Raw genomic sequence first — 14,157 nt, forward strand, 5'->3', positions numbered from 1 at the left:
GAAAAATCTCCACCCTTTACCCAGCAGGCACTGTCACCGTGATTCGAACCCGGGACCCTCAGATTGAAAGTCCAACGCTTTAACCACTCGGCTATTGCGCCCGTCCAGACCAGTCAATCAAAAACTGCAGCAAACAGTGAAGGTGTGTGTGGCTGACGACAGGTGCTGACGATGCCACCCTGGGAGGTGGGTCCGGCACGCCTGGTGACTCTGAGCCCCTCCCTCCGCCTCAGCACCACCCCCCCACCCACCACCACCACCACCAATGGTTCTGCTGTCATCGTGTTCCACAAGGCTGGGGCTGAACCCAGTGATTACATCGTCAGTGAGTATCTCTCGGGATGCGACGTGGCTTTGTACTTTTGATCCAGTGGTCACCAGTGATGATGATGATGATAATGATAATATCAATAGTGATGATAATGTTAATAATTATTCAAATTATAAAGGGCCTTTTCTGCGAAAAAATATGCTCAATTACCCTGTACAGTGTCAATGTCAACGTTTAAAATGTGCATTTAAACGCTCAAATGAAAAACTCACACACATGCACACACGCACACGCGTGCACACACACACACACACAGTCATCACAGACTTTTCACACACATCATACATATCACATGAAAAAGCCTAAATAATGCAGATATTTCTGTACAAGTCATGGTAAAAAATGTGTTGAACACACACACACACACACACACACACACACACACACACACACACACACTTATGATTTTTTTTTTCTTAGAAATAATCCCTTTTTTTCCCTGTTTCAGTCATTGTGGTGTCGATCACTTAATCACACACACGTGATTTTTTTTCTTCTTAAACATAATCTGTTGTTTTTTTCATTTCAGTCATTATGATGTCGATCACTTAATCACACACACACACTTATGGGTTTGTTTTTTTCTCAAACATAATCTGGTTTGGGTTTTTTTTCCCATTTCAGTCATTGTGGTGTCGATCACTTAATCACACACACACACTTATGGGTTTTTAATTTTTTCTCAAACATAATCTGGTTTGGGTTTTTTTCCCCATTTCAGTCATTGTGGTGTCGATCACTTAATCACACACACACACTTATGGGTTTTTAATTTTTTCTCAAACATAATCTGGTTGGGTTTTTTTCAGTTTCAGTCATTGTGGTATCGATCAATCACACACATACACACTTACGATTTTTTTGTTCTTAAACATAATCTGTTGGGGTTTTTTTCCCATTTCAGTCATTGTGGTATTGATCATTGCGGTGATCCTGCTGGCCATGGTCATCCTGGCCCTGTGGACGTGCTGCAAGCGGCGTCGGCGCCGTGACTACCGCTTCAAGAAGGAGGTGGACATTGAGCTGAAGCAGCCGCTGACCTACCACTCGGTGGCCCCCATGACCGCCACCCCCACCCCCGCCCCAGCTGTGCCCAAAGACCACCTGGCCAAGCTGGATGAGTTCAGCATGATCTCTGCCACCCTCGGTCCCCGCCGTAAGTCGTGATAAGGTCTCGGCCACTCTCGGCCTTAAGTATCAGTCGACATAAGGTCTTGGCCACTGTTGGCATAAAGTGTAAGTCGTGATAAGGTCTCGGCCACTCTTGGCCTCAAGCATAAGTCAACACAAGGTCTTGGCTATTCTTGGACTTAGGTATAAGTCATGGTAAGCTCTCAGCCTCTCGTGGCCTAAAGTATCAGTCAACATAAGGGCTTGGCCACTCTCTTCCCTAAGTATCAGTCAACATAAGGTGTCATCGACATAAGATCTTGACCATTCTTGGCCTTAGGTGTAAGTCATGAGAAGGTCTTGGCCTTAAGTGTAAGTCGAGGCAAGGTCTTAGCCATTCTTGGCCATATGTGTAAGTCATGATAAGGTCTTGGCAATTCTTGGCCATAGGTGTAAGTCGTGATAAAGTCTTGTCTTCAAGTGTGAGTCAATATAAGGTCTTTGTCACTCTTAGCCTTAGGTGTAAGTGGTGATAAGGTCTTAGCCACCCTTTGCCTTATGTGTAAGTTGTGATAAGGTCTTAGCCACTCTTGGCCTTAAGAGTTAGTCGTGATAAGGTCTTGGTCACTCTCAGCCTTAGGTGTTAGTCATGATAAGGTCTTGACCACTCTTGGCCAAAGACATGCAAATGAGGCGATTATGATGACCCAGATGATACTGTAGACACCAGCTGACACAGTGCGATACCTTGGTCCTGTAGAGCGCAAATGGATCAAATTGTTGATCCACTTCGTGCGGGGTGTAGGCAAGGGAAAAGGCCAGAGTGAGCAAAACTGCAAAGGGAAGCCAGAGAAAGAGTGGAGGAGAGGAGGAGGAAGAGAAGGTATAAAGGACTTTGATGATGCTGCAGCACACACTGTATTCCAGAACATGTGTAGTTTTGATTTGTTGATTTCGTTCAGTTTCTGTTTTAAGTGTGCTTGAAAGAAATAAAGTTGTTTTTTTAAACTGTGTTTGAAGCAGATTATGATAAAGTCTTTTGAACTGAAATGAAAGTGTGTTTGTTGTGGTCTGTGTTTCAGCTGCGGCCAAGCCTGATGTGACTAATCATGTGGAACCCGCTTCCAACAGAAACAGTGTGGCTTCCAACAGAAACAGTGTGGCTTCCAACAGAAACAGTGTGGGAAGTATGGTAGGTATGGTGGAGGGCGCTACTCATGCACTCAGTTTATGATGAAAATGGTGAACGTACGGGTGTGAGGGAAAGTTTAACTCACTCCAGACGACAGAACATTTCAGCGGTTTCGATGATTAAAAATTTGTCCACGTTTTCCTCATGGGGTAGCCTAAAAATCGAAGCTGCACCGGGTATTGCGAACGTGTAAAGGGTCAAATGAAAAGTTTCTCTGTGAGGTTTCAGTGACCGTACACTCGCTGGCCAGCTGTTGACCTTGGTACCCCACATGGCAAGTTAATCTGCATGTGTATCAAAAATGGCGTTGCAGGTGATAGAAGTGGAAATTTTTGGAGCAAACTACGTCACAACAGCGGCTTTTTACTGCTGCTGAAGTGATTGAAATGCTTCAAACTGAAGGTTTCGACATCGATGAGGATGATGAAGACATTGAATAAAGTATCTGCAGCGAAGAATGCTACCAGCAAGAAGGTACTGACAGTGACTCAGTGTCTGAGGGCTGTGAAGAGAGGGAGGGGGGTGGGCGTACACACGACGTTAGAAGAGGGGTCAGTGGGTCAAGTACAGGGAGTTTTATTCAGTTACTTTGTGTTTTGTATTTTTTGTGATTTATTTCCTAACCCTAACAAATGGGTCGTCTGCAGGGGAAAGCAAGGGAGAAAACTATTCGTATGGAGTGAGTTAAAAGATTTTGTGGCTCATGTTCTACGTTAGGTTTCACTCATCACCATGAAGACAAAAGCACTTTCAGTGACCATAATCTTCCAGTGAAGAGAAATGATTTAACTCTGGTGTTTCCATCAACATTTTGATCTATGTTCAAAAGGTTGAATGAGAATGATGGAAATGACGAGTTCTGAAAGTTTCATTTCCTGATATTATGTGTGGTAATTGTTGTTGTTGTTTTTTAATTCCTATGCCTTACAATGGGTCATCTGTGGGGAAAAGAAAGGAAGAAAATGCACTGTTCTGAGTGAGTGAAACGTGTTGATACATGGGTGATGTTGTACCAGTGATTGTGTGTTGTGTGTGTGTGTGTGTGTGTGTGTGTGTGTGTGTGTGTGATTTTTACTTGAAAATCACATTTTTAGACAAGAAAAGGGTTAAACATGTCATGATGTATGTGCAGACAGAACTTGAACATCCCATTTTTACATCCCATTTTTCGATAAGAAAGGGGTTAAACATGTGATGATGGTGTGTCTGTGTGTGTGTCTGTGTGCAGCCCAAGGCAGACACAGACTTCATCTTTGAACATCCCATTTTCAACAAACGGAAACAGCGACCCGCCTCATCTATCTCTGAAGTACTGGAGGAGCTAGAGAGACGACAGAACGCTAAAAGCAATGGTGTGTAACCACTTGGCTTCATCCCTAGTTATACGTGAATCACTGTTTTGAAGGTTTCTGTCATATCTGGAGACGTAAACTATAAAATTTTATTTTATTTTATTTTGATGATTTATACAAACCTAGGTTTAGTGAGGCATTTTTAAGCCGACGCGGTGTGGCTTACGTAGATCAGTCGTCACGCTTTCACACATTCTTGAAAGTGAAACTTTACTGATGAGCACTGATTGGTTGAATAACTCATTGATTCCTGTTATATGTTTTCTTCTTTTTTTCCCTTTTTTAAGATTTTTTAATTAACCCTTTTTTTTTAAATTTTGAACATCGAAAACAGAAATAGCAACATGCGACCATTAAGAAAAAAGAAAAAAGGCTAAACAACATTATTTCCAAATGCTAAATATATCATTTCACATCCTGTTTCCTTCTTTGTTATTTGTTTATGCATTTATCATGACCTGACGAGAGACGCTGTGCGGTGTGTCGTCACCAGTTGCAGAGCAGATGGAGAGCGTGACGAGCGTGCCGGAGCAGCAGGAGGCGGAGTGGACCCCCAAACCCACACGACCCACGCTGTCCTTCGTACGTATGGGCATGTCCTCTGTCTTCTTCCTCTTGCTGGCAGCAGCCTCCACCTTACTCCTGCAGCTGATGTTTGTTGCCCTCAGCGTTTTGAAACATACTTTCCATTTCTTGAAAAAGTTACGTTTGTGAGCGTTTAAAAGTCGCTAGGGAAAACAAGGTGAAAAGGTTACGTTATGTTGGTGGGTTGTTTTTTTTTTAAGACGCCAAGGAAAATAAGGTGAGAAAGTTACGTGAGTTCTTAAAGTTGCTAGGTAAAACAAGCTGAAAAAGTTATGTTTGTGAGTTTTTAAAGTCGCTAGGGTAAACAAGGTGAAAAATTTACGTCCGTGGGTTTTTAAAGTCGCCAAGGAAAATAAAGTGAGAAAGTTATGTTTGTGAGTTTTTAAAGTCACTAGGTAAAACAAGGTGAAAAAAGTTATGTTTGTGAGTATTTTAAAGTCGCTAGGGAAAACAAGCTGAAAAAGTTAGGTTTGTGACTTTTTAAAGTCGCTAAGGAAAACAAGGTGAAAAAGTTACGTCCGTGGGTTTTTAAAGTCGCCAAGGAAAATAAGGTGAAAAAGTTACGTTCGTGAATTTTTTAAGTTGCCAGGGAAAACAGTATAAAAAAGTTACATTTGTGAGTTTTTAAAGTTGCTAGGGTAAACAAGGTGAGAAATTTACGTCCGTGGGTTTTTAAAGTCGCCAAGGAAAATAAGGTGAGAAAGTTACGTTTGTGAGTTTTTAAAGTTGCTAGGTAAAACAAGGTGAAGAAGTTATGTTTGTGAGTATTTTAAAGTTGCTAGTGTAAACAAACTGAAAAAAATTACGTTCATGAGTTTTTAAAGTCGCTAAGGTAAACAAGGTGAGAAAGTTATGTTTGTGGGTTTTTTAAGTCGCTAGGGAAAACTGGGTGAAAAAGTTATGTTTGTGGATTTTTAAAGTCGCTAAGGTAAACAAGGTGAGAAAGTTACGTTGGTTGGTTTTTAAAGTCGCTAGGGAAAAACTGGGTGAAAAAGTTATGTTTGTGTATTTTTAAAGTCGCTAAGGTAAACAAGGTGAGAAAGTTATGTTTGTTAGTAGTCTGTGAGTAAGGAAAATGTTGCAAAATATGAAAGGATGAATCTAGTTGTGTTTTTGTACTGACTCTTGCAGATAGATTTTGTTCCCCATATTTCATACACTAGGCCTGGAAGTCATTTAGTCGTATGTGTGGTGTTTTAACATTTTCACTGCTGACACAGTTTGCTATATGTTCTATGCTGGGAAAAGTTGGGGTTTTTTAATGGAAAATTCACACTTGTAATTTTAACCAGGTCTTGTAGAGCATTGAAGATAATAGTATATATTTATAAACAAGTTTGCATATCACCATGCTACATTCCTACTATCTACTGTCACATTCTCAGGGATTATAATCTTTATATCAGCACCCACCTACCCACACACTTACTCCACCCTCTGCCCAACCCCTCACCCCACTGCCCCCACACACAAGGTCATAAAGGTTATGTGACCCCATTTTTTATGACTTCTTTTTTAGCCTATTAGTTTATTGCTATCAGAAAAAAAAGGAAACAAGCAATCGCAATATGCAAGCTGTTAGATCTCTAGTGTCACATAAATCAATGTGCTTTTATTAGACAACAGAATTTAAGTCTTGTAGTTTAAGATGGAAAGAAAGAAAGAAAAAAAAGTTCTAGATGGCTTGCCTGCATGATCGGTTTGGCTAGGTTTTTCAAATTACAAAGCAACATTTGTTTAGAGCTCGGTATTAAGATGGTAGGAACTCTGTTTTTTGGGGTGTTTTTTTTTTTTTTAACCTTTGAAATACAAAGTACCCAGGAAGAGACCCAGATCGACAAATTCCTTTTGTCTGGTTCGGCATTATCAGGAAACATTGTATAATCCATTTCTGTTTGATAATATTTTTCATTGCATAGCGGTAGTCCGCAGTTTTACAACTTACCCACTTTTTAAGTGATACTAGACACAGAAAAAAACCCCCAGAGGGAAGTGTGAAAAGGGAGTGGGATGATGAGAAAAGGTTCGTTTAGGAATAGACACATGTTAAATGCTCACGTGTGTGTATGTGTGAGAGAGAGGGGTGGGGAGATGGGGGGGCTGGGGGTGGGTGGGGGACAGGGGATGTTAATAATTGGAATAGACTTAGTAAATCATAATTAGAATAAAAGTGGAAAGGTATGGAACATAAGCGAAATAATGATGGAGGAGGCAAAAAAAAAGAAAGAAAAAAGGGAAGCTAAACATCCAACAACTATAATACATGTCCTGTTGAACTGTGCAGCAAACCTTCTGCAGTGTCAGTTAACATCTTAACATTTTCAGAAAAACAAAACAAAACAAAAAAAGACAACAAAAAAACAATCACAAGGGATTGAACAGTTCTAGACTCTGGCATTCAAGAATTTTGTTGATGCATGTTGTGGCCTGTGTTAACCCTTTCACCGCCAAGCTGACATTTGTGCACAGGCGTGGTTGAGGACCCATGTCACTGAAAGGTGATCATTCATTAGTCTGTTACCTATGAACCGACTGCTCTTAATGTTCAGTGGTAGAATAGGCCATATTTTCTATACATTGCAGGGGGAATCCCCAGCTATTCTTAGCCACTATCTTTTCTGTGTTTATACCACAAGGGAATTTTGTACTCTAAATTGACTGGCGGTGAAAGGGTTAATTGTGCTCCTGCCCAACCCTATGTAACGGCACTTTTGGTTGGCTTGCCTGTGATGGTGGTGTGCCTACATCTTGCATGCATGCTGCAGTGTGTGTGTGTGTGTGTGTGTGTGTGTGTGTGTGTTGAATGCATGCTGCAGTGTGTTTGTGTGTGTGTGTGAGAGAGAGAGAGAGTACACATGTTTTTGCACATCAACACACGTTTTTGCATAACTGTGATTTTGAAATTGTTTAATTTGTTCTTTTTTTCTTTCTTTTTTTTTCTTTTTTTGTTTTGTTTTGGTTATTGTCATTGGGTTCATACAGTTTTATTTTCTATCTTTTATATATAATTTGATTTTTCGCCATTCCTTGAAAAAAAATCTTATTTATTTTGTTCCTGTATTTTTTTCTTACTATTTTAGCCATTTGGAGCAAAGGTATTTTGGAGCATGAATTAAGTTGGTACATGCGTGTTCTGGTTTTGTTTGCCACATGTTTGCTTGTTTGTGTTTTCTTTGTTTATTTACTTGGTGTTTGGCTGAAAACCTCTCCTCTTGTCTAATGTGTCCACAAGATTGTGCTGACTGTGAAGCCAGCATTGACGTCAGATGGTCATATTGTCTTGTCTTGTCTTGTATTGTATTGTCACAACAGATATCTGCTTTTCCCCAGGAGACTATATTGTCTCAATGCAGTGCCACATTTTTTTTTTTTTTTAGTTGTGTTTATTTGACTATCAAAGTGGATTTTCCAACGAAATTCTGCCAGGGACAACCCTTGTGTTGCCGTGGTTTCTTTTACATGGGGCCAAATGCATTCTGCACAGGGGACCATGGCTTATTGTCTGATCTGAAAGACTAGCACCCAGACCACAGTTTAAAGTCTAGTGGAGGGCGGAGGGGTTGGGGGGAGAAGTAAAAGTTCTGGTCTGTATGTGTGATTTGAACCCCATGAAGACTTGCTCTTGTCGGGCGCATTACCTCTGCTGCATTCTGTTTTGTTGTATGACTGTGTTCTGTCAGTGTGGCACTGCTTATGTGATGCCCACCCTTCAGCCAGCTGTGATATGTGTGCATGCATGTGTGTGTGTCTGTGTGTGTGTGTGTGTGTGTGTGCCTGTCTTTTAGGGAGAAATGTCGTATTTCGAGGTTGTGGTTCAGGATGTTCCCCTGTTCCTGTTGGATCCCATTGAGGACGAGCAGGAGCCTTCTCATGTCAGTAGCCTTTCTGAGAGGATTTCCTCCTTCTCTGAGGTTTGTACCACTTTTCTCATGGCGCCGCTGCTTAACCCATTCAGCCCTCAATCCCAGCAATGCCCTGGCGTCCAAATTTGTTGCATTAAAACGGTGTACACATTCCTGCATATGCATAAACCACAAACCAAGGGAGCTTACTTCTACAGTATTTCCAGCTGTGTCTCCATGTGTCAGTATGGAGGAAAAATCGGTCAGTTTCAGAGTATTTTTCTTTGTAATTCTGCATCAGTATGGCAGGGAAACCTACTAAGTCTGGAAAGTCCTTAGGGTTGAATGGGTTAAGAAAGACAGTAGTATCATTAGCGGGTTTTGACTGATAACAGTGTGTGTTGATGAACCTTGGTCATTTTGCCTGTACTTAAAAACCAGCCCCAGGCACAGGAGAACATTGAGAATAATTTCCCTTACAATAAAGTGGGGATAAATGTCACTCACACGTGTAGCCTCACCAGCGTTACAGAAATGTGCCCTGTGTATTCACAGACCGTGGTGCTTTCAGTGTTGTTGTTGGGAGTATTGTTCAAGTAAGTGGCTTGGACATTTTAGTGAAAGTGCTATGGTTTTCAGTCATTGCTTCGATTTGTTTTGTTTTTTTACTCATTTATAATTCATTCTTTGCATCAGCATTTTTTTTTTTTTAAGATATATACTTTTAACTATTGTACTTGGCTTAAATGCATTTGTTTTTGCATTTTGTCAGTTCGGGTGCTGTTGTGACTGTGGGAATATGTATGCTTGATTTCGCTTGCAAAAAAATGGATTTTGCTTTTCTTGTTTACTTTTGTGTTGATTTTTTTGTGTGTGTTCTATATTTTTATTGTTATGAAACAGTCCTTTAGAATGACACCTTGAAGATTAAGAGATACAGGTATAAAATTTAGCATAAAAAAACAACTAACATTAAGATATAACAATGCTCAGTATATCTATAACACTGGGGCATCCACACACAATTGCATCTGTAACATACTGATGCACACACACACACACACACACACACACACACACACACACACACACACACACACATGACCATGTACATTCACAAACATGTGTTAAGGTGTACAGATTAAGAACAAATATTAACACTAACGGACAATTTAAGCAACAAAAAGAATGAATAATCACCTTCCACCTCCACCCCACACCCCCATCACTCAAGTCTCTCCATCAGCCGACAGTCAGTCCTGCCAGCTTTGCGCTCAGAAGGCGTGGCTGTCTCTCCTCATCACGGGGCTCGGTCCTGTCAAGAGTTAACTGACATGTCGGCAGAGCATACTTTTGAAGTGATCCCTAACAGTATGATCTATCTTGTGCAGTCTGCTGCAGTTGTTTTCTTTAGTAACAATTGTACTTACACAGGAATTGGGCTGGTCAAAGTTAAAAGTTCCTGCACACCAAAAGAATAATAATAATTTTCAATGTTTTGCGCTAAAAAAAACCCCAAAAAGTCTATTCATCTCTCATGTCTCTCATCTCAAAGTGATTTTATATTTTTAAAAATTCAATGTTCAACAGTATAAAAAAAATTAATAAAAATTTAAACAGCCCCCAAAATTCAACTTATTCAAAAAAAAATTGGTGACCACAGAAAGTGGAAGGCAGATCTACCGTAAACTACCTTGTAAATGCCCAGTATCCAGATAACATCCACGTGGCACCCTTTTGGGATTAAAAACTTTACAGGGTAAAAAAAGAAAATACCGTGTAAACACCAACCCTCAACTTGAAAAACAATACACCATAAACTAATGATAATTCCTTCTGCTGTTTGTAATCATGTTGTTTTTCGAAGCGGTGCAGGTTAAGATCAAGAGATAAAGAAGAGAACTCTCCTTCTTCTTCTTCTTCTGCGTTCGTGGGCTGCAACTCCCACGTTCACTCGTGTGCACACGAGTAGGCTTTTACGTGTATGACCGTTTTGACCCCGCCATATAGGCAGCCATGCTCCGCTTTCGGGGGTAAAAGAAGAGAACACACTGCATGAGATGTTGATGAGTCATTGAAAAAAAAAATGAGAGGTTGACATGAATCCATGACGCGGCGTCATGTTTCAGCAGTTGCGGCTGTTTGTTCTTACTCCCATCGTGGTCGTTACTGTATAGTGGTAGCAAGAAATGGGGTGGGCTACTGCCATGGGTAAAAGGACCCAGTGAACACCCACCCCAAACTTTAGGTTGAAACTTGTGCAAAGTGGGAGGGGGTTGGGGCGTGGGGGGGGTGGGGGAGGGGGGTGTGTGCTTGCAAGGTGGTCTACAGTCTGTCACATGCGGGGGAAATTTGGGGAGAGGGAGTGTAAAGGTTTGATTGGTGAGCACAGAAAGCAAAGGATACATACATACATACATACATATATATATATATATATATATATATTACATGGGAGAGAGAGTGTAAACCTTTGATTGGTGACTACAGAAAGCAGAGGACATATATATGTGTTACAAGGGAGTGGGAATGTAAAGCTAGCTTAGTGACTGCAGAAAGCAGAGGACAGATATGTTATGAAGGAGAGGAAGTAAAAAAAAATTTTAAAAATAAAAGATAAAAAAGAGCAGAAGACAGATGTATGTAACATGGGAGAGGGAGTGTAAAGCTTTGCTAGGTGACCACACAAAGTGGAAGACATAGGGAAGAGGGAGTGTAAAGCTTTGCTAGATGACCACAGAAAGCGGAAGACATAGGGAAGAGGGAGTGTAAAGCTTTGCTAGATGACCACAGAAAGCGGAAGACATAGGGAAGAGGGAGTGTAAAGCTTTGCTTGGTGACCACAGAAAGCAGAGGACAGCAGCCCCTCGGCAGACGACTCCCAGGGCAACCCCAACAGCATGCTGGATGGGAATGGAGACAGTGGCTACGAGGCAGAGTCTCGCCCAGGACATCACCGAAGATGACATCACCCCGACCCGCGACATGGATGATTTTGATGAGGAGGAGGAGGACGACGATGATGACGACACAGCGGAGGCCGCCAAGCCTTACGGGTTCAGCATGTCTACCAGCGACATGGAGGATTCCCCAATCCTGTCCTCCCCAAGCCGACAGAGGCTGCTGCGATCTGACACCACCACCCCCACCTAGCTGCCGTTCCATTCCACTCCCTCCGTTGTGTCCGTCAGTGTCGCTTTGTGTTGTACAAAGGTGTATGATGTGTATATATATATCTCTCTCTCGGTGTTGTGTCGTGTCAACCTGATTTTTTTTGTTGTTGTTGTCATTATATGGACCTGTTCTTACGACTCCTTTTTTTTTTTTTTTTTTTTTTTAATGTATTCTTATTCGGCAGTGGACATATTTCGCTGGATGTCCAAAACTGGGCTGGTTTTTTTTTGTTTTGTTTTTTATTTGGTGTGTTGAAATTCCATTGCGTGAATATGTGTGCACAAGTGCAAGTGTGTGTGCGTGCTAGTGGAAACATGTTGTGTGTTTATGCATGTATGTGTGTGTGTGTGTGTGTGTGTGAGAGTGTGCGCACTACTGGAAACGTGTGTTTAGGTATGTTTGTGTGTGTGTGTGTGTGCAGGCGTGTGTGCGTGCGTGCGAGTTTTGCCATTGCGTATTGCATTACATTTTGACCATTGATTTTTTTTGATTTTTTTTATTGTCATCACAGGAGATTTTTGTTGTGGTGGTGCCACATCATGACAGTCACTGCACAGTCAGACAATAAATCAGTGAAAAGAGGGGGAGAGCACACAGTATTTTTTGTCACACCGTTTCTAGCAGAGCTACAGACAGTGTAACAGCGCAGCAATGTCTTAGAAAAATCATGTAATCAGAAGCGTTGGAACGTCTTGTAGTCTTGTACTGTCCAGAAGCAGACTCCGGAATGTTCTTGCACCTTGATATTTACCGTTACATCCTGGGTTGTTGTTTTTTTTAACACTCCAAGAGTGATTTTTGTTTGTTTGTTTAAACTTTGTTTTGTGTAGGGACGATTGTCAGTGTGATTCTGTTGTATAATTTGCGTGTGTGTGTGATTATACTGAACTGTCACTTTGTACTGTGTTGCCATGCTTTGTTTTTACTGGTCACAGCATTTTGTGTGTGTATGTGCTGCTCTGCACAGGGAGAAAGTAGGCTATAAATAGAACACCGTCAAGGCTATAAATAGAACACCGTCTATTGTTTTGTTCTTCCTTTAATATTGCGCATCTGTATTTTGTCTTTTTTTTTGTATATATATAATTTTTTTGTATCAGCAGAAGAACAGGCATTGTATCCAGACTGCAGTCCGGTGGAGGAAGAAAGGAAATTAATATATGATGTACAGTCGTGGTCATCCCCTCATCATTCCGATACATGTCTCCTCATCTTGTTTGAGTTACTGTGAGGTTTGAGGTTAAGAAGTAACCAGCGCAATTCAAAGGGGGCGCTGGGGCAGAATCAGGCGTTGGACTTGTGATCCAGTGTTCACCAGTGATGAGGGTTTGAGGCCCTGTTTCAGCATGTTGATGTATCCTTCAGGAAAGGCACTTTAATCTGATCTTCCTCACTCCACTCAGGTGTGAATGAGTACCTGGCTTTGGTCATGGAAGTTTAAAGGGTCCCGAGTTCTAGACACAGTTGTAATGGATTCACCGTCCCTTTGGCATTAACAAGTTAAAAGACCTTTCACCTTTGAACTGTGAGTGTTGATCAGTGTCTTTTGGTCACGATAATATGAGTTATGGCGTTGATGCCTTTACCTGTAGCTGTGTTATGTGACCTGTCTGTCGTCGCTGTACAAGGTTTGAATTAGTTAATCAGGTTATGTTTGTAAAAAAAAAAAAAAAAAAGTAAAAAAAACTGGTCATTCAGAAAGCATGTATATCCATTATTAGAGGGAAAAAAATTCAGTTCAACACTGGCAACTTTGACCATAAGATGGCAGGAAAAAAAAAAAGAACAGAGGCAGATTTGACCACTATTTTCATTGCAAATGGCACCAACATTCACTTCAGTTTTTGCGGTGAATCCTGCTGTTTTAGGTAAGGGGAGAAAACAGTGAAGGAACTACTCCACGACTGGCTAAGGTGGATCAGAGGATTACTAAGTGGGCAGGCTTATAGCTTGTGCCATCAGTATTGTTTGGACTCCGTTTGGAGGCTGCCAGAAAATCGCAAAATGGTTCTGCAGTCTAAAAAACAGCAATATGTCCTCGATCAGCTGAGGATTTATTTATGAAACATTGATGTGTCTTGACAACCATTTTTTCATGTAATTAGGTCTATACAAGGCCGAAAATGTGGTTGTTGTTTTGTTTTTTTCTGCAGCTGATATTTGTTTGTGAAAACAGCCGTGACACACATAAGCTGTTCTTTTCTTTTCACACTGTTTTCGTTTCTACAGTTAAAAAGAAATGTTTAATCATTACTAATAATAATGAAACTTTTTTTTCTGCTGACATTTTGATGTAAAAATAGCCGTGACAAATAGCAGCTCTTCTTTTCTTTTCACACTGATTTCGTTTCTGCCTGCTTTGTAGTATAGTCAGGTACTAGGTGTTGTCAAAGAAAGAAAGAAAGAAGAACTCTAATCTGGAGATGGTTATTTCTTCATTGTTGTTTGGACAATGCAAGTTGATAATATGTGTAGGCTCATTTGTGTGTCTTTAACGTACAAGTCTTTCAGGCTGTGGTTCATAAGCAATGGGTAAAAAGACAGAATGAGATTTTTTTTCCCATCACAAGT

The 14,157-nt window shown here is 40.9% G+C and overlaps 1 protein-coding gene and 1 pseudogene across 4 annotated transcripts in view; one reads left to right on the forward strand and one right to left on the reverse strand.

Annotated features, from left to right (window-relative positions):
* LOC143279931 (axotactin-like) overlaps nucleotides 1-11,517 on the forward strand; it is a 178,652-nt gene extending 167,135 nt beyond the window's left edge. For 3 of the 4 annotated variants that reach the window (XM_076584272.1, XM_076584275.1, XM_076584274.1), the window contains 7 exons: nucleotides 163-325; nucleotides 1,236-1,487; nucleotides 2,524-2,633; nucleotides 3,862-3,985; nucleotides 4,479-4,567; nucleotides 8,356-8,481; nucleotides 11,259-11,517. In XM_076584272.1, the coding sequence (XP_076440387.1) occupies nucleotides 163-325; nucleotides 1,236-1,487; nucleotides 2,524-2,633; nucleotides 3,862-3,985; nucleotides 4,479-4,567; nucleotides 8,356-8,481; nucleotides 11,259-11,378 (984 nt within the window). In that variant the 3' untranslated portion in view covers nucleotides 11,379-11,517. The remainder of the gene's footprint in view (nucleotides 1-162; nucleotides 326-1,235; nucleotides 1,488-2,523; nucleotides 2,634-3,861; nucleotides 3,986-4,478; nucleotides 4,568-8,355; nucleotides 8,482-11,258) is intronic. The other variant, XM_076584276.1, reaches the window with a different exon arrangement.
* Nucleotides 9,682-9,793, reverse strand: LOC143280699 (small nucleolar RNA U3; annotated as a pseudogene).
* Nucleotides 11,518-14,157: the final 2,640 nt, after the last annotated feature.

This window comes from Babylonia areolata, chromosome 3 (genome assembly GCF_041734735.1).
Source record: "Babylonia areolata isolate BAREFJ2019XMU chromosome 3, ASM4173473v1, whole genome shotgun sequence".
In the NCBI taxonomy this organism is placed as follows: Eukaryota; Metazoa; Mollusca; class Gastropoda; order Neogastropoda; family Buccinidae; genus Babylonia; species Babylonia areolata.